General features: G+C 37.0%; 1 protein-coding gene across 1 annotated transcript in view; it reads left to right on the forward strand.

The window, feature by feature from the left end:
• Window positions 1–27,104, forward strand: part of PSD3 (pleckstrin and Sec7 domain containing 3) — a 735,018-nt gene that overhangs the window by 642,823 nt on the left and 65,091 nt on the right. The window contains 1 exon segment of the mRNA XM_047717270.1: window positions 6,134–6,204. Within this exon segment, the coding sequence (XP_047573226.1) occupies window positions 6,134–6,204 (71 nt within the window).

Raw genomic sequence — 27,104 nt, forward strand, 5'->3', positions numbered from 1 at the left:
AGTTATGTTATCTCATGTGGCATTTAAGAAACAAAACAGGGGGACGCCTGGGTGGCTCAGTTGGTTAAGCAGCTGCCTTCGGCTCAGGTCATGATCCCAGCGTCCTGGGATCGAGTCCCACATCGGGCTCCTTGCTTGGCGGGGAGCCTGCTTCTCCCTCTGCCTCTGCCTGCCATTCTGTCTGCCTGTGCTCGCTCGCTCTCCTCTCTCTCTGACAAATTAAAAAAAAAAAAAAAAAAAAGAAACAGGATCATAGTGGAAGGGAGGGAAGACGAAATCAGAGAGGGAGACAAACTATAAGAGACTCTTAACTACAGGAAATAAACAGGGTTGCTGGAGGGGAGGGAGATGAGGGGATGGGATAACTGGGGGATGGACCTTCAGGGGGCCACAAGATGTAGTGAGCCCTGGGTATTATATAAGACTGATGAATCACTGAACTCTGTGTCTGAAATTAATAATACATTATATGTTAATTAATTGAATTTAAAATTTTTGAAAAAGAACAGAATGACAGATAAATTTTCTCAGAAAAACAAAAAAATAAAGTAGTTCATGACAACTAAACCAACCCTATAAGAAATATTAAAAGGGATCCTTTGAGTGGAAAGGAAAGGAAAGGCCATAGTAAGACTAGGAGAAGTAGGAAACACAAAAGCAGTATAAGTAAGTATATCTGTAAAAACCAGCCAAGGGATTCACAAAATAAAAGGATGTAAAATATGATACAATATACCTAAAACATGAGGATGAGAGGAGTAAAGAATGGGTTCCAATTTAAGCAACCGTCAGCATAGCATGGACTGCTATATGCAGAAGATATTACATATAAACCAATGGTAGCCACAAATCAAAAACCAGTAATATATAAGCAAAGAATAACAAGAAAGAGATCCCAAGTATTTCACTAAAGAAAGCCAGCAAACCATGAAAGAGTACAAGAGAAGAAAGGAGAAAAACTACAAGAATAACCACAAAGTAAGTAACAAAATGGCAATAACACATCTATCAGTAATTATTTTCAATATAAATGTACTAAACACTCTAATGAATAGGACATAGGGTGTAAAACTGTAATATGATATCACCTCACACCTGTCAAAATGGCTAAAATCAACAACATAGAAACAACAGGTGTTGGCAAGGATGTGGAGAAAAAGGAACCTTCCTGCACTGTTAGCCAGAATGCAGACAGGTGCACCCATTGTGAAAAATAGTATGGAGCTTCCTCTAAAAATAAAAGATAGAACTACCCTATAATCTAATGAACACAGTACTGGGTATTTACCCAAAACACATAACAACACTAATTCAATGAGATACATGTCCCCTATGTTGATTGCAGCATTATTTACAATAGCCAAACTACAGAAGCAGCCCAGGTGTTCATCAACAGATTAGCTGATAGAGAAGATGTGGTATATATACGCAATGAAGTATTACTCAGCCATAAAAAGAATTAAATCCTGCGATATGCAACAACATGGGTGGAGATAGAGTGTATAATGCTAAGCAAAATAAACCAGTCAGAGAAAGACAAATACCACATGATTTCACTCACATGTGCCATTTAAGAAACAAAACAATTATTAAAGGAAAAAAGAGAGACAAACCAAGGAACAAAACAATTATTAAAGGAAAAAAGAGAGACAAACCAAGGAACAATATTCTTAACTCTAGAGAACAAACTGATGATTACTAGACGGGTGGGGTGGTTCAATAGGGGAAACAGGGCAAGGGGATTAAAGAGTGTTTATGATGATATGTGAAGAAGCGTTAACACCTGTTTTTTTTTCAAACTATTCCCCAAAAAATAGATGAAGAAGGGAAGCTTCCAGATTCATTCTTTGAAACCACCATTAGCATAAGAAAACCAGATGAAGACACTACAAAAACAAAAACAAAAACAAAAACAAAACTACTGGTCAGTATCTCCGATGAACATAGATTCAGAAATCCTCAAGAGAATAGTAGTAAACCAAGTCCAACAATACATCAAAAAAAGTCATTCAACAAGATCAAGTAGGATTTATTCCCAGACTGGAAGGATGGTTCAATATTTGCAAATCAATCAATGAGATATAACATAGTAATTAGAGAAAGGATAAAATTCATATCATCATTTAAATAGATGCATCAAAAGGATTTGACAAAGTATAACATCCATTCATGATTTTTTTTTAAAAAAGGCCCTCAACAAGGTAAGTTTAGAGGGACCATACCTCAATATACAAAGACCTTATATGAAAACCCCACATCATACTCAATGGGAAAAAACAGAACATTTCCTCTATGTGAGGAACAAGACAAGGATGTCCACTCTCACCAATTTTATTCAACAAAGGCTGAAAGTCCTAGCCACAGCAGTCAGACAACAAAAAGAAATAAAAGGCTTTCAGCATTTGCAGACGACATAGTACTACATAGAAAACCCTGAAGACTCCACCCAAAAGCTACTAGTACTGATAAATTCAGTATAGTTGCAGGATACAAAAATCAGTGTACAGAAATCTGTTGTATTTCTATACACTGTTGATAAAGCAGCAGGAAGTAATTAACAATCCCATTTACAACTGCACCAAAAATAATAAAACACCTAGGAATAAATGTAACTAAAGAAGTAAAAGAAATCAAAGACCACACAAAGAAATGGAAAGACCTTCCATGCTTTTGGATTGAAAGAACAAATATTGCTAAAATGTCTTATACTACCCAAAGCAATCTACAGATTTAATGCAAATCCCTATCAAAATACCAACAGCGTTTTTCACAGAACTGGATCAGACAATCCTAAAATTGGTATGGAACCACAAAAGACCCTGAATAGCCAAAGCAATCTTAAAAAGAAAAGGTGGAGGCATCACAATTCCAGACTTCAAGTTACATTGCGGAATTGGTAATGAAAACAGTATGGTACTGGCACAAAAATGGACACATAGATTAATAGAAATGGATAGAATACACAGAAATAAACACACAACTACATGATCAATTAATCTCTGAAAAAGGAGGAAAGAATGTGCAATGGGAAAAAGTCTGATCAACTGGTGTTGGGAAAACTGTACAGCAACATGCAGAAGAATGAAACTGGACCATTTTTTTCACTACACACAAAAATAAAGGCAAAATGGCTTGAAGACCTAAATGTGAGACCTGAAACCATAAAAATCCTAGAAGAGGGCACAGGCAGTAACTTCTTTGACATCATCTATAATAAAATTTTTCTAGATACTTCTCCTGAGGCAAGGGAAATAAAAGGAAAAATGAACAATTGGGACTACTAAATTAAAAGTATCTGCACAGCGAAGAAAACTCTCTACAAAACTAAAAGGCAGCCTATGGAATGGGAGAAGAAATTTGCAAATGACCTATCTGTTAAAGTGTTAGTATCCAAAATACACAAAGAACTTACTCAATACCCAAAACACAAATAGCCCAATTAAAAAATGGGCAAAAGATATGAACAGACATTTCTCCCAAGGACATCCAGATGGCCAATAGACACATGAAAAGATGCTCAACATCAGTCATCATCAGGGAAGTACAAATCAAAACCATCATGAGACATCACCTCACACCTGTTGGAATGGCTAAAGTCAAAAATTCAAGAACAAGTGTTGGCAAGTATGTGGAGAGAAAGGGACCTTCATGCACTGTTGGTGAGAATGCAAACTGGTGCAGCCACTGTGGAAACAGTGGTTTCTTTAAAAACTAAAAATAGAACTACCCTAAATACCCAGTAATTGCACTGCTGGATATTTACCCAAAAAGTACAAAAACACTAAGTCAGAGGCACATATGCATCCCCATGTTTGTTGCAGCATTATTTACAATTTCCAAATTATGGAAGCAGCCCAGGTGTCCTTCAGTAGAGGAAGGGATAAAGAAATGGTGTGTGTGTGTGTGTGTGTGTGTGTGTACACAAGGGAATATTACTCATCCATGAAAAAAGAATGAAACCTTGACATTTGCAACAACATGGATGGATCAGAGAACGTGATGCTAAGCAAAATAAGTCAGAGAAAGAGAAATACCATATGATTTCACTCACACGTGGAATTTAAGAAACAAATGAGCAAAGGAAAAAAGGAAGAAACAAAGAAACAGACTCTTAAATATAGGGAACTAACTAATGGTTACCAGCGATGATTTGGGTGGGGGCAATGGGTAAAATAGGGGATGGGGATTAAAGGTGATGGGAAAAAGCAAAAACTAAATAAATAAAAATAAGAGAAAAACAAGAAAGAAAAGGGATTTCTCTAAATTACTTTCCACCATTAGCTAGTAATTTGCCTTAACTTGGGTAAATTTTCCATATTTTTAAATGAAGCATCTGAAGTTTTGAAAAGTTGGTGGATTGGCCAGGAGTTACTCAGGGGTTTTGGGTGAGATGGTTTTAAAACAAGACTAGAAACCAGCTGTTCTGTTTCTAGTCAGGTACCTTCAGCACACCATGCTGCCTTTGGTTCTGCTCTGCCATGGCTCGTGCAGCCTGTGGTCACTTCTGTGTGCACCATTCTCACATCAACCATATCAATTTTGACACCTATTGAACAGTACATTCAACATTTATGTTACACACACACACACACACACACACACACACACACAATGATCTATGGCTCTCTTTATAAAGGAGATGGTGGTATACTGTTGTTGATCATTTATTTTTGAGTACATACTTTTAAACCTTGCATAGTGAAAGCAGATGGGATGATTTTTTTTTTTTTTTAATTTTTTTCCCTGGAAACCTGCAGAGCGGATGTTTTGAGTCCTTTTTTGCCAGGTGGATATATCAATATGATGTTGGCAGGGGCACCTGTGTTATGTAGGTGGATATTCACACAATTCCCAACCCTAAAGATTCTTGAGTCTTCAGTCAAAGGAGATTTAAAGGATTTTCTTAAGAAAATACATTTCCTAATTTAATTAGGTATCCAAGTTAAGACAACATAAAGGCAGCCAAATGGTTGATGGAGGAATATGAACAAGTGGTCCTCTCTACCTATTTGGATAGACATGTTTAGAAAAATAGCATTCAGGGGTGCCTGGGTGGCTCAGTCATTAAGTGTCTGCCTTCAGCTCAGGTCATGATCCCAGAACCTGCATCGGGCTCCCTGCTCAGCAGGAAGCTTGCTTCTCCCTCTCCCACTTCCCCTACTTGTGTTCCCTCTTGCTGTCTCTATCTCTGTCAAATAAGTAAATAAAATCTTTAAAGAAAAAAAAAAGAAAAAGAAAAATGGCACTCAGGTAATAACATTTTCCAGTTACATTATTTTAATTAGGATTAAGATTAGATAGTAAATTGTTTTTTCTAATCTGTGCTTTTGTTTTAGGATAGTCTATAAAAGTATACATAAGTCAGTTGAGAAATTCTACTTTTTACTCCAAGAAAATATAAACAAAAATAAGATAAGGACTTCTGGAAGAAAATTAATTTGGAGAATCTTTATGAGGGTACCTAATCTCTGCCTTACACAGTGCCAGGTACTGTGAATTATAGAAATGAAGGGTACCTGCTCTCACTTCATTCATAATCCCCTGAAAAGTGACATTTTAACAAACATACTGTTACAGTGTGGCAAGATCTGCAACTGAGTTACCACAGGTTGCCATAGGAATAATAATATCTAAAATTATAATCCATTTATATTCTGAGATTTTAATGATTTCTAGAAACTTTGAAAAGCTATAGATGATCTGGTACATGAGCCTTTTAAGCTTTCTCTTAGATTAATATATACTTCCAAAATGCCTCTTTGCTTTCCCAGTCCTTAAGTCATATCTATAGAGCCATGCTTCCTGGGTTCAGATTCTTGTTCTCTTCTCTTCCTAGTTGTGTGACCATGAGTGGATTACTTTCTGTGCTTCAGTTTTATAAAAAGACAAGAGTCATCGTACCTGTCTCGCAGGATTATTGGGAGGATTTAGTGAGATAGTACATGGAAGACATTTTTGGAATACTGCCTGTTTTTGTTAAAGTCTCAAGAAAATTTTAGTTATCATTATTATTAATTTTGGAAGTTAATAAACCAGAAACATTGAAACACAATTACCATGTTGATCATTTTGATTCTTTCTAAAATGCTGCTTTCTGTCAAATAAAATTTTCCATTTTTTTTCCCCTTTCTAGCTCCAAGAGGAAAGCGAGGATGGAAAACTTTTTATGCTGTACTAAAAGGAACAGTCCTTTATTTGCAAAAGGTAAACATAAATTAAAAATGAAGCCCATAAAACTTTATGAAATAATTTGACAAGGTAGCCAGAAAATATTTACTTTGTACAAAGAGCCTACATCGAACACCCAAAAAATTATTTAATTGATGTCTAAATTCCTTGTTCATTTTTTTGTTGTTGTTTCTGGTTAAAAATTATTTTAGAAATTATATGTATGTAACTTTATATATTATATAAAGTATTTTATACACAAAATATTTGATGATATATATGTTATAGTATATATTAAATATAAATATAAATGTGTGTGATCAGAGCTGTGTTCCATTTGTGTTCAGTTAGAAATTTTGAATACAGGCTGATAAGTCAGACTGCAAATGGTCTATGTAGATACGGTCCTGTGGCAGCACTTGTTTCTTGGTTATTTATACTATAGATTAGTTAGATCCGCCATTTATCTCTTTCACTAATACTATGTAATAGAATATCTTTATTTAATTATTTGCCTTCATTTAAATCTTACCTAAATCTAGAAACACACTTCAGTCAAGTCCTGAAGCCTTGGTACTTAATATAATCCAAATTATCTGGGGAAGTTTTTAACCGGACCATTTCCTGCCTGGATACTTTCTTCTAAATTCCAGAATCTGGAAATCTATTTGGGATCAAGTTTGTATGTTCTGGCCTTTGAAAAGTAATCCCTGGAGCTTCTACCTCCCTAGCTCTGTGTGTGTAAATATGAGAAATTTGTGTGTTGACTGGAATGAGGTCCACCCCTTCCCAGGGCCAAACAGGATTCCAGCTCTAACTGTGAAGGGCTGCTTGGGATTCAGGCAAATAGACAGCAAGGCAATAACAACACTGCCCTCAATGATGACTGATAGGAAAAGTCATTTTTTTAACAGTGATCAAAAACACATAACCCTCAATTTTTAAGTGCACAGTAGATAGTATTAACTGTCAGCACAGTGTTGTACAATAGATCTCTAGAAATTTTCCATCTTGCATGACAAATACCAAGTAAACAGCAATTCTCCCATTACCCCTCTCCCCAACCCCTGGCAACCACTATTCCACCCTCTGTTTCTGAGTTTGGCTATTTCATGTAAGTGGAAACGCATAGTATATTTGTCCTTCAGTGACTGGCTGATTTCATTTAACATAGTATGATGAAGGTTCATCCATTTTGTAGTCTATGACAGAATTCCCTTCTTTTTTTAATGGCTAAATAATAGTCTATTTTTTAATTCATTTTCTTTCTTCATTCATTCATGCATAGATCTTTATGTTGTTTCCACCTTTTGGTCATTGTAAATAATGCTGAAGTAAACATGGAATGCAAATCTCCTTTTGATATCCTGATTCAATTACCACTGATAAAGGTAACACAGAAGTGAGATCACTGGATCATATGGTAGTTCTATTTATTTTGTAAGGAATATCTATACTGTTGTCCATAGTGGCTGAATTATTTTCAGTTCCCACCAACAATGCACAGGAGTTCTAATTTCTCCACATGCATGTTAGCACTTCTTATCCTCTGTTTTTTTGTTTCGTTTTGTTTTTAATAATGGCCATCCTAATAAGTATGAGGCGATATCTCATTTTAGTTTGGATTTACATTTTCCTGATGATTTGTGATGTCAAGCATCTTTTCACATACCAGTTGGCCATATGAATGTTGTCTTTGTAGAAATGTCTCTCCAAGTCCTTTACCCATAATTTATTCAGATGATTTGTTGTTTTTCTTTTGTTTTGTTTTTTGCTATTGAGTTATAGGACTTTCTTACATATTTTGATGTTAACCCCTTATTGTATATATGGTTTTCAGATATTTCCTCCCATTTTATAGGCAGCCTTTTCAATCCCTTGTTTCCTTTGCTTCACAGAAGATTTTTATTTTTGTGTAGATGCACTTGTTTATTTTTGCTTCTATTGCCTGTGCTTTTGGAATCACATTCAAGAAATCATTGCCAGTGTCAATGCCAACAAACTTTTCAGCTGTTTTCTTCTAGTTTTATAGTGTCAAGTCTACATTTGAGCCTTTAATCTATTCTGAGTTAACTTTTGTTTAGGGTATAAGATGAAATGTCATTCTTTCATATGCAGATACCCATTTTCCTAGTACTATTTAAAAAAGGAATTATCTTTTCCCCCTTGTGTACTGTTGGCACTCTGCTGGAAATCAGTTTACTGTATACACATAGGATTATTTTTGGGTTCTCTTCTCTGTTAAGTTTGTCTGTATGTCTGTCCTTACACCAATACTGTAATGTTTTAATTACTGTAGCTTTGTAATATATTTTGAAATCAGGAAATGTGAGGCCTCTAAATTTGTTCTTTTTCAAGATTGTTCTGACTATTCAGGATCCTTTCTAGTTCCATATGAATCTCAGGGTGGGATTTCTATTTCTATAAAAAAATGCCATTGGGATTTTGATAAGTATATTGAATCTGTAGGTGACTTTGAGGAATATAAACATTTTTTTTTAATTTTTTAATTTTTTACAAACATATAATTTATTATTAATCCCAGGGGTACCTGTGAATCACCAGGTTTGCACACTTCACAGCACTCCCCATAGCATATACCCTCCCCGATGTCCATAGTCCCACCACCCTCTCCCTACCCCCCCTACACTGGGCCCCCCTCAGTTTGTTTCGTGACATTAAGAGTCTCTTACGGTTTGTCTCCCTCCCAATCCCATCTTGTTTCATTTATTCTTTTCCTGTCCCCCAAACCCCCCACGTTGCCTCTTCACTTCCTCATATCAGAGAGATCATATGATAGTTGTCTTTCTCCTATTGACTTATGTTTGATAAACATAATACCCTCTAGTTCCATCCATGTTGTTGCAAATGGCAAGATTTCATTTCTTTTGATGGCTGCATAGTATTCCATTGTAATTATACACCACATCTTCTTTATCCATTCATCTGTTGATGGACATCTAGGTTCTTTCCATAGTTTGGCTATTGTGGACATTGCTGCTATAAATATTCAGGTGCACATGCCCCTTCGGATCACTATGTTTGTATCTTTAGGGTAAATAGGTGCAATTGCTAGGTCATAAGGTAGCTCTATTTTCAACTTCTTGAAGAACCTCCATGCTGTTTTTCAGAGTCGTTGCACCAGCTTGCATTCCCAACATCAGTGTAGGAGGATTCCCTTTCTCTGCATCCTCGCCAGCATCTGTCATTTCCTGACTTACTAATTTTAGCCATTCTGACTGGTGTGAGGTGATATCTCATTGTGGTTTTGATTATTATTTCCCTGATGCTGAGTGATGTGGAGCACTTTTTCATGTGTCTGTTGGCCATCTGGATGTCTTCTTTGCAGAAATGTCCATTCATGTCCTCTGCCCATTTCTTGATTGGATTATTTGTTCTTTGGGTGTTTAGTTTGATAAGTTCTTTATAGATTTTGGACACTAGCCCTTTATCTGATATATCGTTTGCAAATATCTTCTCCCATTCTGTCAGTTTTCTTTTGGTTTTGTTAACTGTTTCCTTTGCTGTGCAAAAGCTTTTGATCTTGATGAAGTCCCAATAGTTCATTTTTGCCCTTGCTTCCCTTGCCTTTGACGATGTTCCTAGGAAGAAGTTGCTGCAGCTGAGGTCGAAGAGGTTGCTGCCTGTGTTCTCCTCAAGGATTTTGATGGATTCCTTTCTCACATTGAGGTCCTTCATCCGTTTCGAGTCTATTTTTGAGTGTGGTGTAAGGAAATGGTCCGGTTTCATTTTTCTGCATGTGGCTGTCCAATTTTCCCAACACCATTTATTGAAGAGACTGTCTTTTTTCCATTGGACATTCTTTCCTGCTTTGTCGAAGATTAGTTGACCATAGAGTTGAGGGTCCATTTCTGGGCTCTCTATTCTGTTCCATTGATTTATGTGTCTGTTTTTGTGCCAGTACCATACTGTCTTGATGATGACAGCTTTGTAATAGAGCTTGAAGTCCAGAATTGTGATGCCACCAACACTGGCTTTCTTTTTCAATATTCCTTTGGCTATTCAAGGTCTTTTCTGGTTCCATATAAATTTTAGGATTCTTTGTTCCATTTCTTTGAAAAAAATGGATGGGATTTTGATAGGAATTGCATTAAATGTGTAGATTGCTTTAGGTAGCATAGACATTTTCACAATATTTTCTTCCAATCCAGGAGCATGGAACATTTTTCCATTTCTCTGTGTCTTCCTCAATTTCTTTTTTGAGTACTTTATAGTTTTCTGAGTACAGATTCTTTGTCTCTTTGGTTAGGTTTATTCATAGGTGTTATGGTTTGGTGTGCAATTTATCTTTCTTCTGTCTTGTTGTTGGTGTAAAGAGATGCAACTGATTTCTGTGCATTGATTTTATATCCTGACACTTTACTGAATTCCTGTACAAGTTCTAGAAGATTTGGAGTGGAGTCTTTTGGGTTTTCCACATAAAGTATCATACCATCTTCAAAGAGTGAGAGTTTGACTTCTTCTTTGCCCATTTGGATGCCTTTAATTTCTTTTTGTTGTCTGATGCCTGAGGCTAGGACTTCTAGTACTATGTTGAATAACAGTGGTGATAATGGACATCCCTGCCATGTCCCTGACCTTAGCGGAAATGCTCTCAGTTTTTCTCCATTGAGAATATTTGTGGTGGGTTTTTCATAGATGGCTTTGATGATATTGAGGTATGTCCCCTCTATCCCTACACTTCGAAGAGTTTTGATCAGGAAAGGATACTGTACTTTCTCAAATGCTTTTTCAGCATCTATTGAGAGTATCATATAGTTCTTGTTCTTTCTTTATTAATGTATCACATTGATTGATTTGCGGATGTTGAACCAAACTTGTAGCCCTGGAATAAATCCCACTTGGTCATGGTGAATAATCCTTTCAATGTACTGTTGGGTCCTATTGGCTAGTATTTTGGTGAGAATTTTTGCATCTGTGTTCATCAAGGATATTGGTCTGTAGTTCTCTTTTTTGATGGGATCCTTGTCTGGTTTTGGGATCAAGGTGATGCTAGCCTCATAAAATGAGTTTGGAAGTTTTCCTTCCATTTCTCTTTTTTGGAACAGTTTCAGGAGAATAGGAATTAATTCTTCTTTAAATGTTTGGTAGAATTCCCCTGGGAAGCCATCTGGCCCTGGGCTTTTGTTTGGAGATTTTTTTTTTTTTAAAGATTTTATTTATTTATCTGACAGAGAGAGATCACAAGCAGGCAGAGAGGCAGACAGAGAGAGAGGAAGAAGCAGGCTCCCTGCTGAGCAGAGAGCCCGATGCGGGGCTCGACCCCAGGATCCTGAGATCATGACCTGAGCTGAAGACAGCAGCTTAACCCACTGAGCCACCCAGGTGCCCCTTGTTTGGAGATTTTTGATGACTGTTTCAATCTCTTCACTGGTTATGGGTCTGTTCAGGTTTTCTGTCTTCCTGGTTCAGTTGTGGTGGTTTATATGTCTCTAGGAATGCATCCATTTCTTCCAGATCATCAGATTTTTTGGCATAGAGTTGCTCATAATATGTTCTTATAATTGTTTGTATTTCTTTGGTGTTGGTTGTGATCACTCCTCTTTCATTCATGATTTTATTTATTTGGGTCCTTTCTCTTTTCTTCTTGATAAGTCTGGCCAGGGGTTTATCAATCTTATTAATTCTTTCAAAGAACCAACTCCTAGTTTCGTCGATTTGTTCTATTGTTTTTTTGGTTTCTATTTCATTGATTTCTGCTCTGATCTTTATTATTTCTCTTGTTCTGCTGGGTTTAGGCTTTCTGTGTTGTTCTTTCTCTAGCTCCTTTAGGTGTAGGGTTAGGTTGTGTATTTGAGACCTTTCTTGTTTCTTGAGAAAGGCTTGTACCACTATATATTTTCCTCTCAGGACTGCCTTAGCTGTGTCCCACAGATTTTGAACCGTTGTGTTTTCATTATTTGTTTCCATGAATTTTTTCAATTCTTCTTTAATTTTCCGGTGACCCATTCATTATTTAGAAGGATGCTGTTTAGTCTCCATGTATTTGGGTTCTTCCCAAATTTCCTCTTGTGATTGAGTTCTAGCTTCAGAGCATTGTGGTCTGAAAATATGCAGGGAATGATCCCAATCTTTTGATACCAGTTGAGACCTGATTTAGGACCGAGGATGTGATCTATTCTGGAGAATCTTCCATGTGCACTAGAGAAGAATGTGTATTCTGTCTCTTTGGGATGGAATGTTCTGAATATATCCGTGATGTCCATCTCGTCCAGTGTGTCATTTAAGGCCTTTATTTCCTTGTTGAACTTTTACTTGGATGATCTGTCCATTTCAGTGAGGGGAGTGTTAAAGTCCCCTACTATTATTGTATTATTGTCGATGTGTTTTATTTTGTTATTAATTGGTTTATATAGTTGTCTGCTCCCATGTTAGGAGCATAGATGTTTAAAATTGTTAGATCTTCTTGTTGGACAGACCCTTTGAGAATGCTATAGTGTCCTTCCTTATCTCTTATTATAGTCTTTGGCTTAAAATCCAATTGATCTGATATAAGGATTGCCATCCCAGCTTTCTTTTGATGTCCATTAGCGAGGTAAATTGTTTTCCACCCCCTCACTTTAAATCTGGAGGTGTCTTTGGGTCTAAAGTGAGTTTCTTGTAGGCAGCATATTGATGGGTTTTGTTTTCTTTATCCATTCTATACCTTGTGTCTTTTGATTGGGGCATTTAGCCCATTTACATTCAGGGTAACTATTGAGAGATAAGAACTTAGTGCCTTTGTATTGCCTGTAAGGTGACTGTTACTGTATATTATCTCTGTTCCTTTCTGATCTACTACTTTTAGGGTTTCTCTTTGCTTAGAGGACCTCTTTCAGTATTTCCTGTAGAGCTGGTTTGGTGTTTGCAAATTCTTTCAGTTTTTATTTGTCCTGGAAATTTTTAATCTCTCCTTCTATTTTCAATAATAGCCTAGCTGGATATAGTATTCTTGGCTGCATGTTTTTCTCATTTAGTGCTCTGAATATATTATGCGAGTTCATTCTGGCCTGCCAGGTCTCTGTGGTAAGTCCGCTGCCAATCCAATATTTTTACCATTGTATGTTATAGACTTCTTGTCCTAGCCTGCTTTCAGGATTTTCTCTTTGTCGCTAAGACTTGTAAATTTTACTGTTAGATGACAGGGTGTGGACCTATTCTTATTGATTTTGAGGGGTTTCTCTGCACCTCCTGGATTTTGATGCTTGTTCCCTTTGCCATATTAGGGGAATTCTCTACAGTAATTCTCACCAGTGTACCTTCTGCTCCCCTCTCTCTTTCTTCTTCTTCTGGAATCCCAATATTTCTAATGTTATTTCGTCTTATGGTCTCACTTACCTCTTGCATTCTCCCCTTGTGGTCCAATAGTTGTTTGTCCCTCTTTTGCTCAGCTTCTTTATGCTCTGTCATTTGGTCTTCTATATCACTAATTCTTTCTTCTGCCTCATTTATCCTAGCAGTAAGAGCCTCCATTTTTTATTGCACCTCATTAATAGCTTTTATTATTTCAACTTGGTTAGAATTTAGTTCTTTTATTTCTCCAGAAAGGGCTTTTATTTCTCCAGACAGGTTTCTCTTATATCTTCCATGCCTTTTTCGAGCCCTGCTAGCACCTTGAGAATCATCATTCTGAACTCTAGATCTGACATATTACCAATGTCCGTATTGATTAGGTCCTTAGCCTTAAGTACTGCCTCTTGGTTTTTTTTGTTTGTTTGTTTTTTGTTTTTTTGTGGTGAGTTTTTCCACCTTGTCATTTTATCCAGATAAGAATATATGAAGGAGCAAATAAAATACTAAAAGGGTGGCAAAGACCCCAGGAAAATGTGCTTTAATCAAATCAGAAGACACCCCAAATCGTGGGAGTGAGAGAGGGGGTAAAAGGAAGTTCAGAAGAAAAGAATTAAAATAAGAAAACAAATAAAGAAACAATATAAAAAGGGAAAAAATATATATATATATTATACTGGTGACTAGAACAGGGTCACCCACTTAATTTTTGGAGTATTTTGGTCTCTTAGAAGAAACTGCCTCCCAAAATTTTAAAGATGAAAAGCATATATAATGAAGGGATGGAATATGACTATAAAGATGAAAAAAAATTTTTTTAATTTCTAAAAAAGGAGTTGATAAGGTAAGTTGGTTGGGAGAATAAAGAAAAAGAATGTGGAGGGAATTTGCTCAGGCTGGAGACTAGAAAAAGTCCAGTGCTAGATTTAGGGTGTATTTTTATCTATTAGATAAAGTTGTACCCCAAATTTTTTAGAAGAAAAAACCCTATGTGTATACAAAAAATAAAGTTAGATACAATGAAGGATAAAATATGACTATAACAATGAAGTTTCAAAAAAGATTTTTTTTTATGAAAGGTATTGTTAAGATAAAGTAGTTATAAAAACCTTAAAAGAGGAAAGGGTAAAAGTTAGAAAAAATTTAGCAGAAGAAAAAAAAAATTAAATTAAAAAAAATTAACTTTGCAAGACTAAAAAACCATGGGGAGAAAGCCATGACTTCCATGCTTTGCTTCCTCCTCCTCTGGAATTCTGCTGTTCTCCTTGGTAATTGAACTTGGTCTTGGCTGGATTTCTTGTTGATGTTCTGGGGTAGGGGCCTGTTGTAGTGATTCTCAAGTGTCTTTGCCTGAGGCAGAATTGCACTGCCCTTACCCAGGGGCCAGGCTAAGTAATCTGTTCCAGTTCCCTTTCGGGAATTTTTGTTCCCTGAATGCTTTCCGTAGAGTTCTGGAGGATGGGAATGAAAATGGCGACCTCCCTATCTGCGTCCAGAGGAGAGGGGGCTCACGGCCCCACTCCTCAGTGCGGCCTCCGAGAAAAGCGCTCAGTCACTCCCATCTCCTTGGCCTCTGGCTGCACTCTGAGCTCACCCAGCCTGTGACCAAATCTCTGTCTCTGGCACACAGCTCTTCCTGGAGTCTCCGTTCCCGCAGATCCCTGAACTCTTTCAGGGGTGGTCTCCCCGGATCTTGTGGGGACCCCTCTCACAGAGCGGTAGCCTGTGCCACGGATCACAGTTCAAGGTAACCCCAAGTTAAGAGCTCACTCCTCGTCTCTGTCTCTGTAGCCGCCTTCCGTGCTCTAATACCTACGAGTTCTGCAACACTCAGACACCCCCGATCCTTCTGTCACCCCGCAGGACCTGGGGCCATGCTGTTCCTGTGTGGGCTTCACCCCGGTTTAGCCTCTGGAGCGATGTCCCTCAGTGGAGCAGACTTTTAAAAGTCCTGATTTTGTGCTCCGTTGTTCTGCCGCTTGTCAGGAGCTGGCCCCTCCCCCCGTGGTCTATCTTCCCATCACTTTGGATTCACTTCTCCTCCGGTCCTACCTTTCAGAAAGTGGTCGATTTTCTGTTTCTAGAATTGTTGCTCTTCTTCTCTTCAATCTCCTGTTGGATTTATAGGTGTTCGCAATGGTTTGATAAGCTATCTAGCTGATCTCCTGCTACCTGATGTCGTCTCAGCCTACTTCTCTGCCATCTTGACTCCTCCCCTCAGGAATATGAACGTTTTAACAGTATTGTCTTCAAATCCATGAACATGAGATGCCTTTCCATTTATTTGTGTCTTGAATTTCTTTTAGCAATGTTTTATATTTTTCAGTGTATAAGGTTTTCCCCTCCATTAAGTTTTCTTCCTAAGTATTTTATTTATTTATTTATTTATTTTTTATGCTATTGTAAATGGAAGTGTTTTCTTAATTTCCTTTCAGGATTGTTCATTATTGGTATATAGAAATGCAGCTGATTTTTACATGTCAATTTTGTATCCTGCAATGTTGCCAAATAGGTTTCTTAGTTCTAACAGGTGTTTGTTTTGTTTTGTGGAATCTTTAGAGTTTCCTATTTATAAGGTCATGAAATCTGTGAACGGATGTGTTACTTTTTCCTTTCCATTTTGGAAGCCTTTTAGTTCTTTTTCTCACCCGTTCCAGGTAGGACTTCAGTACTATATTGAACAGAAGTGGTGAAAATGAGCTTCTTATTTCTTTTCTTAGAAGAAAAACATTCAGTTCTTCACCATTGAATATAATGTAAGCTGTGAGCTTTTCATATATGACTTTTATTATAGTAAGATAATTTCCTTTTATTCTTTGTTTAATATTATCACTAAAAAGTCTTGAATGTTTATTAAATGCTTTTTCTGCATCTATTGAGATAATCATTTGGCCAATAACCTTTTTTCTGTTAATATGATTATCACATTAATTGATTTTCATATATGGAATTATCTTTTCGTCCTAGGAATAGATCTCACGTGGTCACAGTGTGTACTCCTTTTGATGTAGTATTGGATTTAGCTTGCTGGTATTTTGTTGAGGATTTTTGCATCTATACTCTTCAGGAATATTGACCTGTAGTTTTCCTATGTATCTTTTTCTGGTTTTGGTATCAGGATAATGCTGGTCTCATAAAATAAGTTAAAACTGTTCCCTCCTGGGGCGCCCAGGTGGCTCAGTGGTTTAAAGCCTTTACCTTCGGCTCAGGTCATGATCCCGGGTTCCTGGGATTGAGCCCCACATCAGGCTCTCTGCTCAGCAGGGAGCCTGCTTCTCCCCTCCCCTGCCTGCCTCTCCACCTGCTTGTCATCTCTGCCTGTCAAATAAATAAATAAAATCTTTTAAAAAACAAAAACAAAAACAAAAACTATTCCTTCTTCTTCAATTTTTGGAAGAACGTGAGAAGAATTGATATTAATTCTTCTTTAAAACTCTTCTTTAGGGTACCTTGGTGGCTCAGTTGGTTAAGCATCTGCCTTCATCTCAGGTTATGAATCCAGGGTCCTAGGATCAAGTCCTGCATCAAGGTCCCTGCTCAGTAGGGAGTCTACTTCTCCCTCTCTCTTTGCCCCTCCACCATGGTCGTGCTTGGTCTCTGGCTCACACTTTCTCTCTATTGCGTGCACATGCGCAAATAAATAAATAAAATCTTTTTTAATAAATAAATAAATCTCGTCTTTAATTATGGGTAAGCCGGTCCTAGACTTTTTTCCATTGGGGAGGGTCTTTTGTTTGTTTTTATTGTTTTTTTTTAATGTAAACTTTATTTTATTTTTTCAGTGTTCCAAGATTCATTGTTTCTGCATCATGGGGAGGGTTTTGATTGCTGATTTACTCTGCTTACTAGTTATAGATCTGTTTTGATTTTCTATAATTACATAATTCAGTCTTGGCAGATTTTATTTCTCTAGGAATTTACCTCTTTCTTCTAGGTTGTCCAACTTGTTCATAGTTGTTTCTTATAATGCTTTTAGTTTTGTGGCATCAGTTGTATACTGTCTGTTTTCATTTCTGATTTTATTTATTTGTAGTGTAGTTAAAGGACTGTCCATTTTATTAATCTTTTCAAAAAACAAATTCTTGGGGTGCCTGGGTAGTTCAGTTGATTAAGCATCCCACTCTTGATCTCAGGCTCATGGGTTCAAGCCCCATGTTGGGCTCCACACTGAGCATGGAGCCTACTTTAAATAAAAATAAACAATTCTTAGTTTTGTTGATTTTTTTTTTGCAATATTTCTGGTTTCTATTTCATTTATTTCTACTCTAACAGAAATACACCTTTAAATATAAAGTGAGCCTCTTATAGACACCTCATAGTTGGGTGTTGTTTTATTATCCATTGAGACGCTCTGTATTTTGGTGGGAGAGTCTAATCCATTTACATTTAATTATTAATAGTGAAGGACTTAATATTAGCATTTTGTAAATTGTTGTCTTTTTGTAGCCTTTTGACACTTTTTTCCTCTATCAGTGTCTTCCTGTGCTTGCTTTTTTTTTTTTTTTTTTTTTTTTTTGGCAGAGAGAGAGACAGTGAGAGAGGGAACACAAGCAGAGGGAGCAGAAGAGGGAGAAGCAGGCTTCCTGCAGAGCCGGGAGCCTAATGTGGTGCTTGATCCCAGGACACTGGGATCATGACCTGACTCAAAGGCAGACGCTTAAGGACTGAGCCACCCAGGTGCCCTCTTCCTGTGCATTTTATTGATATTTTGTAGAAACATATTTTTATCCCTTTCTCATTGTCTTTTGTATATCTTTTGTACATATTTTCTTTGTGGTTATCATGAGGCTTACATAAAATATTTTATGTATATGGTTCTAACAGTCTCTTTTAAGCTGACAACAACTTAACATTTTCAATCGCATACAAAAACACTTTCACTGCCTACCACAACATGCACGATTTATGATACTGATGTCATCATTCTTTTAACAAGTTTTTGTGTTTATAGTTATTCTGATATATTTCTCTTTCAAGTGTAATATAATTATATGTGATTTGCATACCACTGCTACAGTATTTCATTACTCTGTATTTGTCTATATATATGTCTTTACCAGTGAGATCTATACTTCATATACTTTCATGTTGCAGTTTGATATCCTTTCATTTCAGATTCTTATTTTGTTTTCATTACACTTCAAGTATGTCAGGTCTAGGTGTAACAAATTCCTTCAGTTTTTGTTTATGAGGGAAAATCTTTCTCTCTCCTTAATTTTTTAAAGGACTAATTTGTTGTATATAGTACCTTTGGTTTATAGGTTGTTTGTTACCCACCATTCTGGATATATCATCCTATTTTCTCATGACCTGCAAGGTTTTTGCTTAGAAATTTTTTGAGTCTTAAGGGATCCATGTAAATTACGAGTCACTCTTGCTACTTGCAAAATTCTCTTCATCTTTGACTTTTGAAAATTTGATTATAATGTGTCTTGGTGTAGTTGTCAGTGAGTTCATCTAGATTTGAGACTTTGGGGCTTCTTGGATCTAGATGTCCATTTCTTTCCTGATTTGGGAAGTTTTTGGCCATTATTACTCTCTGCAAGCTTTCTACCCCTATCTCTCTTCTCCTTCTGGGATTCTGATGATATGTGTTTTGGTCCAGTGGATGGTGTCCTATTGGTCTATTAGGCTTTTCATTCTTTTCTTTTCCTTTGTGTTTCTTTGAATAATTTCAAGTTGCCTGTTAAGTTTGTCCTTTCTTCTTGCTCAAGTCTGCTGTTGAACCCATCTAGTGATTTTTTTTTAGTTCAGTTATCCTATTATTTAGCTCCAAAATTTCTGTTTAGTTCCATTTTATATTTTTTATCTCTTTGTTAATATTCTCATGTTGTGCACACATCATTTTCTTGAGCACATTGAGCATCTTTATAATGGTTACTTCGAAATTTTTATCAGATAACTTACATACCTCTCCTTATTTGGGGTCAGTTTCTGGAGGTTTATTTTGATTTTCTGATCAGGCCTTATCTACTTGTTTCTTCATTTGTCTGATAATTTTGTATTGGGATCTGCACATTTAAAGTTACCCCTCTCAGTCTTTATGGACCATTTTCATATAGGGAAGACCCTTGCCAATCTGCTTGGCTAATTTTCGAAGATCTTTGAAACTTGTTTTGAGTGATGGAACTTCTCTGTGCCTCTGCATGCAGTTTCTTAGGTAGACAATCTTGCATTCTTCTTTTTCAAGAGCTTGTAATTTTTGCTCTCTCATGTTTATTTGTAGTAGTGCAACTACTCTGGTTTTACAGCAGGAAGCCACATCTCTCTCTTCTTCTTTGTGACAACCAGGCATCCAGAGTATGTCAGTTCCCAGCAATGCCCCAAGTCAGTCAAGATAATTACCATTTCCCTTGGGCAGCCCACTGATAAGAATGCCAGATACACTCCATCCTTGTATCTCTCTCTTTAGAGAGAAGCCTTGGGTTTTGCACTTTTCTCCCAATCTTACCAAGCTGTGCCGGCTGCAGCAAGCCATCCACCACTTTCCTTTAATTTCAGCAACCTCCAGGTAGCCAATCTATGCTGATTCACTCAGAATTCTGAGTGAGGCATGACAGAAACCATTCCTTCAGCAACCTTCCAAAAAGCCAGAACATTAGAGGCATTCTCCACTCTTAACTTTACCCTGAGGGAGTAGTTAAGGGGTAGGGTATTTTCTTGTGGTGCTGACCTGTGGTAGTTTCAGTGAGGGGCTAACATATAAAGTGAAATTATTGTTCTTATCCATTTCAATGTGGTTCTTCTTGGCTTTTTTTCTCATAATACTGCAGCCTCTTAACTGCATTCTAACATTTTCATAAAGGCATTTTGATGCATGTATTATGGCTAAATTGTGTTTCTTTGGGGGAACAGGAACCAAGACTTTTTATTTTGCCATCTTGCTGACATCACTCCTAGGAAAATATTTTTAAATCTACTTGGACTATGATAAATAGTTTTGGCATCTTTTTCTTTTCACTTTACTTAGTATCATAAGCATTCTTAAATTTAAATTTTTTCAGAAGCATATTTTTTCATTAACCTGGTATCTGGTGACTATGATATGATAAGAGTCATATGGTTTTATTTTTTTTCCTCTCTCCTTAGTAAAGTTTATAAAAGCATTCATTTTTAATTGCCTATAATATATTTTCCATTAAATAGGTTTACCATAACTTCATCTTTTTCCCATTTTCAGACATACCCTCATTTTGGTTGATTTTCAGTTATAAATAATGGTGCGTGTATTTGTGCACATATCTATTTATATCCTGAAGATAGATTCCTGGTACTGTCATGGGTCACAGGGACAGGATAGAAACTGCTTAAAATTATTGGGACATAATTCTAAATTCCTTCTGAAGAGGCCAAAAACCAATATTCATTCCCAACAGTTATTTACGACAATATCTGTCTCATCACAGCCTCTTCTCACCACATTACTTATTGGTGTTTGGATATTTGAAGAGAAAGTTCCCATTCATTTTGAACATTTTGGTTTTTTTTTTTTTTTTTTAACTTTTTTTTTTTTTTTTATTTGACAGACAGAGATCACAAGTAGGCAGAGAAGCAGGCAGAGAGAGAGAGGAGGAAGCAGGCTCCCCCCTGAACAGAAAGCCCTACGTGGGGCTCGATCCCAGGACCCCGGGATCATGACCCGAGCCGAAGGCAGAGGCTTAACCCTCTGAGCCACCCAGGCGCCCCGAACATTTTGTTTTTAGTGTATAAACACATGCCCTTACACGTTTAATATTCTTCTATAGCTGTCGTTTCACAAGTGTGTTTCTCTGGGAAAGAGTCCTTCCTTCGATATGCCATCTACAGTACTGAATGAGATAGCATCCCCTATATTGTGGCACCCACACTTGCACCATTGATATAATAAAATGCTTTGGAATGGAGATACCACTAATGGGAAATATATTTAACTTATTTTTATTTTAAACATTTCAAGTGTTATAATAATGCTCTATATAATAAAATGGAAAGAACAATTTGCTTTAAAAACCACCCATCCTTAGGAGTCTTCCCAGTCCAAAGAAGGACTTTGAGTGCATTTTATTATATTCTGTATCAATATTTTACATATTACAAGAGCAGCTTTGTAAGGAACACTTTTATAATTCTCTTCTGTTCTATTCTTTATTGGAGCTTTTTTCTAGATGTCTACATTGGGAAGGACCATATTTTACACAAACCCTTTTATTTTCTTCCTTTTGTAATAGATTAGGTAAGGAATATTAGAGCTTGGAATGCTTCACCTTGGACCAGAGTTCTCTTTGTCAATAAGTCACCTTTGCAGAAAAAGTTGTGGAGTTAGCTGAAATCCAAAGATTACAAAGAATTTGCAGTATCCTCTTAAAATTTACATATTACTTTGAGTCAGAAAACAAGAAGAGAAATGGAGACTCATTGATATTAGATTATCCATGCTCTTACATGGTCAGATACCTTGTATTGTCTTTATTTCTCTATGGAGCTAGCACAGCTTCTAATTTGTAAGTCAACCATTTTGGCCTCTGCCAAAGCAGCATGTGTGTACATGCTAGGCCCACATTGGTCCTTTCAGCTAGCTTTGTCTGCAGGAAACAACCCTTTGAAATTAAATTTCACATAGCACAGCTGTTTCCCCAGCAGAAATCCTATTCTCTTGGCTTACTTTTTCATTTTCTCTAAAATCTCTGTAAAGGGCATAGCTGTCTTTGGCAAAACCATTTCATTGAATACCGAGCCACAGGATTTCCACCCACTCCATACCAGAGTGAACCTGAGAAGAGAGAAAAATGCTCTTGCAGTCAGCATTTGACAGAGGCAATGCAAAGAAAGATGCTTTTCCAAGTTACCAGCTTTTCCTATCTTGTTGCCCTCTCCCTCAGTTAAGTGAATTGGATTGAGTTTGACTCATCCAACTACCAAAGAAAAAGGGCTAAATATTGACCAGGGAATGACTTTGTGAACTTTGAATTTTTAGCATCAGTTTGTATTAGAGCTCCAAAGTTAGATTGCCCACGATTCTTTTTTTTTTTCGTGCCTTTTCACTCCATATAAATTTCTCAGCATTAAAGATTCCTGTCCAAAGCCTTCCAGTAATTATTCTATACTGGGTTCCTTCCATTTTTCTCAGGTGGACAGACCTCTGTCGCTGCTCCCTACCACATCATGACTTCTAGTATCTTGACTCCTAAAGGGGTAGTAAGGGGCGGGGTGGGTGTCAGGGGTGGGTGGTTGGGGACGGGGATAGTATTCCCTGAGAGGGGACACAGGGCCTTTACTCCCTTGATAAATTAATCAAGTAAATCTTCTAAAGAGTTCATAATGATTGGCAGCTCACTCCTTTAAAGCCCACCTTCCCTTTATTATAAACATATACACACCATACACACACAAAACCCCTCTCTCATTTAAATAATGTAATATTTAGGTGCTCATTCCATTATCAGATGCTTATCATTTATGTTTAATTTTTTCATCAACACTTCTCAACTATGAAATAACCTAATGATTTTTACCCATGTGGAACAATTCAGTTAGTATTTCCTCATTAAAAGTGAAAAAAAATCATTAGAGGCATAGCTTAAATTATACTGAGAAAGAGCTCTGAATCCTCAGTTTCCATTCATTCAGCCTCCTTCCCCACATCCATCCCAACCAAAGAGGCTTATCCAATAACAAAGGTTTTCAGTGACTGCTATAAGAAATTAAAGAGTTAATAAATATCTGATGCCTCTAAAGCTTATAATCCTGCCTGTGTGTTTATAACCCTCTCATGACTATTCTTCTATTAAAAAATATGTCGTTACAAAGCTTGCTTTTTTATCTAATATTGAAGAGAATAATCATTTCTCAATCCAAGCATCACACATCAAAGAGGTAGGAAATGGGTTAGCTAACATACTAAGCCAGCTTACTTCAGTGATCATTCAGCTAGAAATGACTAGTTAACTTTACATCCTCAACCAGATTCAGCTTACTTGTGGCTACTACATAGCAACTATGCAATAGCTTATTCTCTTTTTCTTTAATCTCCTGCTATGGTAAGAACTAATGGTTACTTTCTCTCTCTTACTATACTTCCCTGGCTCTAGCTACTGTTTTACTGAAATATGAAACTATCTCTAATCATCTTCTATAATTAAAGTAACTAACTTTTTGGGGCGCCTGGGTGGCTCAGTGGGTTGAGCCACTGCCTTCGGCTCAGGTCATGATCTCGAGGTCCTGGGATCGAGTCCCGCATCGGGCTCTCTGCTCAGCGGGGAGCCTGCTTCCCTCTCTCTCTCGCTCTCTCGCTCTCTCTGCCTGCCTCTCCATCTACTTGTGATCTCTCTCTGTCAAATAAATAAATAAAATCTTTAAAAAAAAAAGTAACTTTTTGAGATTTTCTAACATGGACTCATTTTCGTTTATTCTTCCTTATTATTCCCATAAACCATGAAAGACCATGAAAATGTCAACATTCCAACCATTTCGTGATTCCTGGATGGACACTTAAAAGTAACCCACGCATCCATTATCAGCTGAACTTTGGCAAATAAACTACCATTCCAATACAGAGGGCCATACTAGGAAGAAAATCCATAGTGAATACATCTATTAGATTAGGACTATGCTGGCTTTTCAAAGTGCTATACACTAGTGACATGATTGTGAGCAGGATATAGTCCCTAAAGAAGCTTATACTCTGTCTGAAGACAGAGAAAAAAAAAAAGAAAACAAAACAAAACAAAAAAACAATCTGAATGCAATTTGATATGTGCTACTAAAGGTATGGTATGGAAACACTTAACTAAGCCTCGGGAAGAGAAAGGAAGATTGTGGAAGAATTCATGAAGTAAGTGATATTTAAGCCTACATTTGAAGACAAATATAACTTCATCATACAGAGGATTGGGACAGGGAGAAACCTGTGTGGATGCCTAACTGTGAGAGACCACAACACATTTGAGAAGCTGCAGGTTCAGCGGAGTATAAAGAGTATCCAAGGCATATGAAATAGCCTAGAAAATTATGTTTCATAGTTTAGATTTCATCTTAGAGCAATGTGGAGCTATCAGAAGGTATAAATGGGGGATGCCTGTGTGGCTCAGGCTGTTAAGCCTCTGCCTTTGGCTCAGGTCATGATCCCAGGGTCCTGGGATCGAGTCCATCAGCTCCTTGCTCAGCGGGGAGCCTGCTTCTCTCTCTGCCTCTGCCTGCCACTCTGCCTATTTGTGCTCTCTCTCTCTCTCTCTGACAAATACATAAATGAACAAAATCTTCGAAAAATGTGTAAATAGGATGTGACATGATCAGATATATATTTTAGAAAGATCAGTCTGGCTATAGGATAGGGAGGACTTGAGTAAGATTCGATCATCGAGAGAGATCAGATGAGCTTAAACTACAGTAGGTATAACTATAGGGATTATAGGGGTAACAGAAAGAGGGAAACATAATCTAACTAGAAGTGTTGAATTCAAGGTGTCTTTGGAATAATAAATAGATATGTCCAATAAACAGTTATTCAGATCTGGAGCTGAGGAGGAAACCTAGAAATACACATCTGGTGAGACATCAAAAACTAGTTAATGATTTCAGCCATTGGAATAAGTGATGTTACTCAAAATAGAGTGAAGAGAAGATGGAGGATAGAACTAGTGGAATACAGGCACTTCATATGTTTTCTAATGTCAGTAGAAAGTGAAGGAACCTGAGGAGCCTAAACAGTGTAACCAGAAAGAGCCAAGAACAAAACTGAGAGACAGAGATGAGATACTACAGATGTCAACAGATGGTAACAGCATTCCATGTTGTAAGATGGTTAAGTAAGATAGGAATTGGAAAGTGTCACTTGAATTTACCAACAAGGAAATTATTGGTGAAACAGTTTGAGCAGAGTGGCAGGTACGGAGGCCAAAATGCACTGAGAGTTAAAGACATACAGGCAGATGGGGCATCTGAGTGTTACAGTCTGTTGAGCATCCAACTCTCGTTTTCTGCTCAGGTTGTGATCGCAGGGCGGAGACAGCCCCTCGTCAGGTCATGCTGAGCTGGGAGTCTGCTTGAGATTTTCCCTTTCCCTCTGCCCCTGCACCCCCTCAAATAAATAAATAAATCTTTAAAAAAGGAGGGGAGAGATACAAAGTATATAGACAGCTACTATGAAGAGACTTGCTTTATAGCTTCCACTTTGATCTTCCCTCCACTCCCCCTTTTCTGATACTCCCTTTTTGTGACTTTTACCAATAACATCCCCAGTTTCTAACTCATTTCTATTGAATCTCTTTTCCTTTCCTGTTACTGATTTCTCTTTAAAATAAAATAAGTCTTTTTTCTTTCTTCTTTTCCCCTAGACAATATCTGACATTATCCAAAGCTGTTGTTTTGCTTCTTCAGGTTACACACAGTCGTCTTCATGACCACCTCATTTCCCTTTCTGGTCCCCTTGCTTAATATCACTTAGTCACATTTATCTCCTTCAAGCAAAAAGTAGATCCACAGAGTATCACAATAGTAATGTCAGAACGATTTATAAAATATCATATTGAGAGCTATGTAAGAAACAAACATGGTGTCTACCCCCTAAAAAAGCTTAGTATTACAATGTAGATAAGATCGGTCTCATGCAATGAATGGCTAGTGATATGATATAAACCAAGTGTGTAGGTGGAAAAAAAAAACATAGGGTAAATGGAATAAAGTTGGGTGAATAACTGATTACAGTTTCTAGAAAACTCTCTTAGGTATACCAAAATAGGGCATTTATGATAGAGTGGTTTTGTCTGTCTTCCAGCTAAGTAAGAATGCACTCGTATCATTGTTTGCTTCTCATACTTTCAGTATCCCTGAACCCAAGCCAGCTCATGCCTAAGAAATGTATACCCTATTAATGATTATTATTATTGGAATATAAAGTATTCATTACAGAAGAGTCTAATATTATCACTTTAACATAGTTTATATATGCTTTAAAATTTTGAAATTGCTATGAAATGATGATAAAATTAGTAAAATCTTGTTGATCTTGATGACCCATCATTGTCAATATTCAGGTATTAACTTCATATCCATTTGCTAACTGAGAATAAGTCATCTGCTAGCTAAAGGCTTAGACAAGCCTTTGCTATTATAGAGCTTCAAAAGTTCTCTGTTGGTTTCTATCATGGGCTTTGTGCCTGACCTTGCTAGTCTGTGCCTTTTTCTTCAAAGTATTTTTTTGTAAGCTTTATGACGGTATTTCTATTATGGGTCTGGTGGTGACAAAACTGAACTATGTTACTCTTAAAATAAATTGTCAGGTGGTTGATGGAATGGTTAAGAGAAATGGGTATAGGTTGCTGGTTGATACATGGCATTAATTACTTGATATTGCATTCTCCAAACCAGGCTCTTAAGAGTCTTCTAATGTCTCTTATCTCAAGGGTCTAGAAAACAGCTATTCAAACCTGACTATATTTGTCTTCACCAGGTCTTTCAAAGGTGAAAAATCAGTTCATTATCTAAAAATTTAGTTTTCCGTCATAACATCCTAGGAACTCTCTGTGCTCGTAGCAAAATGTTCTCTTCATTCCTTGGATTATTTGGAAGAGAGGTTTGTTCCAACTGCTAATAAGGTTTTTAAAATCTGATTGGGAAGAGAGTTTGTTTTTGTTTTTGCAGTGTTTGACATAGAGGTGGCATCAGGAGTG

The sequence above is a fragment of the Lutra lutra genome, chromosome 2 (assembly GCF_902655055.1).
Source record: "Lutra lutra chromosome 2, mLutLut1.2, whole genome shotgun sequence".
NCBI lineage: Eukaryota > Metazoa > Chordata > Mammalia > Carnivora > Mustelidae > Lutra > Lutra lutra.